This window comes from Dendrobates tinctorius, unplaced genomic scaffold, assembly GCF_039654945.1.
Source record: "Dendrobates tinctorius isolate UK_male_01 unplaced genomic scaffold, ASM3965494v1 ptg000003l, whole genome shotgun sequence".
Classification (NCBI taxonomy): domain Eukaryota; kingdom Metazoa; phylum Chordata; class Amphibia; order Anura; family Dendrobatidae; genus Dendrobates; species Dendrobates tinctorius.
Genome location: NW_027361671.1, coordinates 12,601,344 through 12,607,414, shown reverse-complemented (window position 1 = coordinate 12,607,414; position 6,071 = coordinate 12,601,344). Strand labels below are relative to the sequence as shown.

The 6,071-nt window shown below is 45.4% G+C and overlaps 1 protein-coding gene and 1 non-coding gene across 2 annotated transcripts; both read right to left on the bottom strand.

The window, feature by feature from the left end:
• Window positions 1–496: 496 nt before the first annotated feature.
• Window positions 497–5,519, bottom strand: COX7C (cytochrome c oxidase subunit 7C). The gene is made up of 3 exons (XM_073584016.1): window positions 5,356–5,519; window positions 3,050–3,186; window positions 497–574 (listed from the first exon to the last, which is right to left on the bottom strand). Exons 1-2 carry the CDS (start codon window positions 5,431–5,433, stop codon window positions 3,070–3,072), a joined length of 195 nt encoding a protein of 64 aa, XP_073440117.1. The 5' UTR covers window positions 5,434–5,519; the 3' UTR covers window positions 497–574; window positions 3,050–3,069.
• LOC141080660 (small nucleolar RNA Z39) lies at window positions 999–1,062 on the bottom strand. The gene has a single exon (XR_012228983.1). It is a non-coding gene; the product is annotated as a small nucleolar RNA Z39 (small nucleolar RNA).
• Window positions 5,520–6,071: the final 552 nt, after the last annotated feature.

Sequence of the window (6,071 nt, the reverse complement as noted above, 5' to 3'; positions counted from 1 at the left end):
AATGTTGTTGGTATGGCTACACTTTTGAAAAAATAAAATTGATAAAAAATATTTCCCTGTGAACTTTTATAAGTTACAGCCATGTATCAGATTTATAATAAAGGAACTTAAAATCATGGGTCAGTCATCAGACAAGACACTGCTATCACAGAAAGCTGCACTCAAAAAATCATTGATCAAATTATCTGTTAGAAAAAACATCCCAGAGAAACTATTCTAACATTTCCACTTGCTTTATTTAGGAAAGTGGCAACAGTTCAGTGGGCCACTCATTGTTCCTACCTTTGTATGTGTGCACATACAGGCAGGCTGTGTAAGTAATTAAAGACCACCCTTTGGAACCTTAAGCCAAGTATGCGCAGCAATTTAAAAACATGCAGCTTTTCCCATAAACCTAAGTCTCTCTCCATAACACAATGCCAGAATATTACAACAGCATTTTTATTGTGACAAGTTCCCTACAATCACGTACATTAAGAAAGGAAACAAAGCAGAGAAGTGTGTAATTAGTTTATTTACAACCCATGTCTAGCATGGTGGAATATTTAGACTTGCTTCAGACGGTCCACTGCACCTGAGGAAAAAAAAAAATATATATATTTGGAATGAGGGGAATAAAAATAAACCACCAACTCTTTTGCAAACTATAAATATCTTAGGCCATGTTCACACTTCCACAAAAACAGGACGAAGGACCCATCTAAATGGAACACAAGTGAATTAAACACCCAAAAGTATATCCTTTGCCCATATGTCAAGGTGTAAGATTCATCATGGGTTCCGACTGTGTGCCAGTTTTTAGAGCAGATGTAGTTCTGCACGCTGAGCCTTTTCTTCCGATTTAAGGACACATAACAGAACCCTATAATAATCCATAAAGTCTCTCTGCTTCAGTTAGGCAACAAATCACTTATGTAAATTTCATTTGTCTCTTCCACAAAACTGACCAATCAAAATGTCTAGATGGAAGTGTGAGCACAGCCTAAGAAAAGGATATGTGCATCAGAAAGCGTTTACAGTATCATGAATTGTCATACAGTTACATGTCATCATCACATGCACATATGTATTGGAAACCTGCATTTCTCCAGTCCTCAAGTTAGAATCTGCATGAGTCTGTAGTGCGAAGACCAAATACATCTGAAACTGACGTTTCAGTCATACGATGCTACTACCGACCACATAGGCTCCTAATGGATGCGAGCAGAGCCACATCCTAATTACTGATGCAATTTACACTGAGTAAAGAATTCTGGAAAGGGTGAGAAAGCATAGTCTTCTTAACTGCTTTCGTGGCTCTTGATTAGCCACCATGGCGTGATATTGTGCCAGGTCAGAAGTGAAAGAGAGCCACAGACGCAGTTAAGCTGGAGTCACACATAGCGACTTACCAGCGATACAGACACCGATATCAAGGTGTCAGGATCGCTGGCAAGTCGCTATGTGATCGCTGGTGAGCTGTCAGACAGCTTCACCAGCGATCAGCACAGCGATGCAGAGCGCCCGGCATCGCTTGCCATCCCTGTAAAAAATAGAATTAAAATAAAAAAATATTGTTATTCTCACCTTCCGACGTCCCGCGCAGCCTTCCTCTCTCCACGCTCCGGTCCCAGGAATCCTTTGTGAGAATGACCGCGAGAGTCACGGTCTCGCGGGAGCGCGAAGGATTACTGGGACCAGAGTGTGGAGAGAGGAAGGCTGCGCGGGACGTCGGAAGGTGAGGACAACAATTTTTTTATTTTAATTCTATTCAATGTCCAGAGGTTTCTTACAGCGATCAGCGATACCAGCAGGGGGGCCGCTCGCTGATCGCTGTCACACACAGCGATCTCGCTGGTGAGATTGCCGTTACGTCACAAAAGATGAGACCAGCAGCGATCTCGCTAGCGAGTTTGCCATGTGTGACTCCAGCTTTAGGCTGGAGATTGTACTCCCTCTCCCATTCCACTGGCCACAGATCAGTCATGGCTGATGGAATGGGACGTGTAAATTGATTGCCAACTCTAGCAATTATCTCCATTGTAGACATCCAAATGAAGACCTTTTGAGAACATATGCAAACTAAAGGAACAGTGAGCAATTCTTGGTTGTAGAGCATGGTAAAGCAAATACTTGGATTTTGTCCATCAGATCACTTTACAGTGCTATTCGGACCACAGTTATATACTGGATTTCTGTCCTTGGAATAAGTGGCGGCTTAGTGTTAGGCCAGGATCTCAGCAGGTAGGACTGCAGGCACAGGTGGAAGTTCACAGAAGCAGTTTGGGAACTAGTCACGGGTGGGGAGTGAGTATACAGAGTGATGGTTGTAGCCGCGCCACCAGCACTGACAGCCCGCACCAATGTAGAGCCATTGTTAGTCAAGGCTGGGGGGGCAGTTACAGCCAACCATCTGTATACTCAGCAGTGACTGAACCAGCGCCAGCGGCAACCCAGTGATTGAAACGGGAACACTACCGGAGGGAATAAAGTTCATTTTCTTCCCGCAGCATTCGGCTAAGTGTGGGAACCAAGCAGGTTAATAATGCTATTAACCTGCAGATTAACCCTATAACTGCAGGTCAATAGCTTTTTTTCATTTGACAGGTTCTTTTAAAGAATGGGACCCCAGCAATCCCAAGAATGAGACTGTAAGCCATTTCTGGAATTCCCACTGACTATGAACAGTGCAGAGGCCAAATGGGAGCAGCTCTACTCCTTTCAAGATGGGGTTCTGCAGAACTCTATCCTTAGTATGACAGGAGACTCCAAAAGTTGTACCCCCAGCGATCAGCAAGTCATCACCCATCAAATGGATAGGATAACTTTTATTTAGGAAAACCTCTCTAAATTTCAGATCCTACCAGCATTTAACACAGTGACCAGACCTGCCTTGTTCAATAAAATCCTAAAATCCTGCAGTTACACTGAAATGGCGACTAATGATGAGAGGAGCAAGCAATTCAGACATCTAGTTTATGACAGCCAGGACTGGAGATGCACAGGGTCCAATAGAAAAAAAAAAAAACACAACACACACGAAGGCCAGGATTATACACCAGTCACATACCTTTACATTCTCTGCACCTGTTACTTTTTCAATAGTTGATGTCTGACAATGATAAAAGGAAAGGTGAAACCGCTGCCGAAGAAAACAGTCATCATTGCTAGAAGTCTCCACTTGTTCTCAACAGAGAAGGGAAGGTTCTGGAGAGAAGGGAGAAAGTAATTAAAAAACCAGCATGAGAGAAGGGCATACGCACGAAACTAAAGCAACGCTTGACATCAGGACATAATAAAGTGCACGTGTGGGGTGGTGAGGAGTCGCTGGTATTACCTTACTTAGGTTATCATAATGGGAAAAGATGAGGCTGAAAGGGAATCGCACCAGGTTTTTGCCACCAAATCTGAGAGCAGAATGTTGTAGAAAGACTGATTCCAGTGATGTCACACAGAGAGCTGCTGATCAGTTGTGTGCATGGGGGGGTTATACACAGGGAACTAGTAGATATGCAGATAAAAGTGAACTATCAAAACTACAGCAATCAGCCCATTAAGCGACATTGCTGGAATTAGGATTTCTGCACCGACATCATGCTCGTCTCAAATTACATCAGAAACCAACTGACAAACTCCCTTGAGCTTGCAAGACAACACCTTCATGTTTGCACTGATCATTTTTCACTTTTCACACATTTTCCCCTTTAAGGTCCACAAGTTTAACACAAAACTCCAGTCAAAGAGGTTTCCCAGGACGTTTATAGCATTGACCCGTCTTCCGGCATCCACAAGACAGAGCTGCAGTATAAAAACCCCATGCAGTTTGTGTGGCCAGAGTTGGGGAAACCCAGATGATCGGATACAGATGACCGATCCCATTTATCAGTACAAAAGTAGTGGACAACCCCTTTAAGGGTACACCTGTTACCAGTCCTGACGCTCAATAGCAACAGGTTAAACCATCCGATCAGAGTCAGTTTAGCTATTCCATTAGTCTTAAAAGCATCTCCAAAATCCGACCTTTTCTCACCTCTGAAACTGCTAAAACTCTTCCTGTCGCTCTTATTCATTCTCATCTGGACTACTGCAACTCTCTTCCGATTGGTCTCCCTCTTAAGGCTCATTCACACGTCAGTGTTTGGTCAGTATTTGGCATCAGTGTTTGTATGCCAAAGCAAGGAATGGAACTTACCGAGAAAAAAAGTATAATTGAAAGACTGACTCCTGTTACTTATTTTAGAGACATTCCTGGTTTTGGCATACAAATACTGATGTGTGAAAGAGGCCTTACTAAACTTTCCACTTTGCAATCCATCCTGTATGCAGCAGCCAGGGTTGTATTTCTGTCCAGCCGCTTCACCGATGCCTCCACCTTGTGCCAGTCGCTACAGAATACGATATAAACTCATCTCTCACCCACAAAGCCCACCACAGTTCTGCACCACCCTAAATCTCCTCCCTCATCTCTATCACCCTACAGTTACCTCCATTCTGAAAACTGACCTAAGACGAACATCCTCCATAGTTCAAACCTCACACCTCCGTCTCCCAAGACTTCTCCTGTGCTGCACTATTTCTCCGGAATGCACTACCCCAGACGATCCAACGGATACCTAGCCCCCATGTTTTTAAGTGTGCTTTAAAAACATCTCTAAACAAGCCTATCACCTCAGCTCACTAACCTAACTCAACCCCGGTCCCTCCAAATTATTCATAATCTGCTCCCTCCTATGCATCTGTCTGCACATTACAACTGCACTGGATAATCACACTTATACACACCGGCTGGTGACCGGATCATGCAGCTTTATATAGAACGCCCATTACAATTACCTGCACTTTTCACCTATAGAGCCCCCTATTCCCTGGCAGATTGTGAGCAGGACCCTCACTCCTAATGTAACAGACTGACCTGTCCTACCTTGTACGGAATTCATTGCCTGTGTCAGGACTAAACTGTAGAACGCTGCAGACTATGTGGGCGCTATATAAATAACTTGTTTCTGAAGCTGAATAAACTCTTACAGATTCCTGAGTAATGTCATCCGTGTACAGGGACTGCACATCTCTCCACATTACATGTATCAGTCTCAATGCTTCATTATGGGTTTCTAATGAGTCCGTGATATGAGAAGTTGTTCATAAAAAATAATGTCGGTAAAGCTACATCCGATCAGATTGGAGCCAGTGCAGACGGTGCTGCAGGTGCCGCATCATCCATAGCTCCTCGCACTAATACCGACCATCACCACTGTAGCTCACTGCCCGCGCATAACCCGGGAGGAGGCCGCCCCGCACACAGTGAGGCCTGACAGAAAACAGGCCGCACCAGTCTACCCCATCACACAGCAACCATTACTCGCTCCCTCCATGTACCTTGCCCGGGCCCTCCTCATAGTGGCCGCTGCGGCGGATGGCAGAGGTGGTGAACCTGCGCACTGCCTGACCGAACATGATGGCGGACAAGGAGACACTGCACAGCGACCGTAACCTCCAGCTCTAGTAAGCTTCCGCTACAGCCGGGGGAGGAGCCGGAAGCACTATACTGCCTCCGCGCAGGTGCATGCTGGGATATGTAGTTTCTGACTACTCTCTTGCCCATTACTTGTTGTAGTAGTTGCACGGCAGAAAACTACAACTCCCGGTGACCCCAGCGCCTTCTTCCTCTCCGTAACGCCCTGTTAGTACGTCCATAGTGAGGACGTGCAGCGAAGGTCAGGAGGAGGGGAGGAAGGTTATCGGGGGTTTCCGCATAAAACGTGACATTACATGAGCGTATCATACATAATACTGATGCTGGTATAAAGCAGAGGAGACAGCAGGAAGGGTCAGAAGTGGAGAGTAATCATACTACCTAATAACACTGCGCGGCCTGGAAATGTTAAAACTCGTCAAGTCAGTGCCGCTGTTATCTGTGCATAACTGACAGGAAATAAAATGATTGGCTGCAGCGGTCACTATCAGCCTGTAGCTCACTGCCAAGAGGCGAGTGACAGCAGCGCCTGACCTGTGCAAGAAGAGACAGCTTTACCTCTGCAGCATCAGAGGGGCGCAGGGAGACAAGCTTGGAAGCGCTCGTCACCTAGGAGACC

Excerpts from the sequence above, each read along its gene's own strand:
- COX7C (XM_073584016.1), bottom strand. The coding sequence starts at position 5,433 with ATGTTCGGTCAGGCAGTGCGCAGGTTCACCACCTCTGCCATCCGCCGC. Across the intron at positions 3,187-5,355 it reads ATGAGGAGGGCCCGGGCAAG|AACCTTCCCTTCTCTGTTGA; the intron begins GTACATGGAGGG and ends CCTTCTCTCCAG.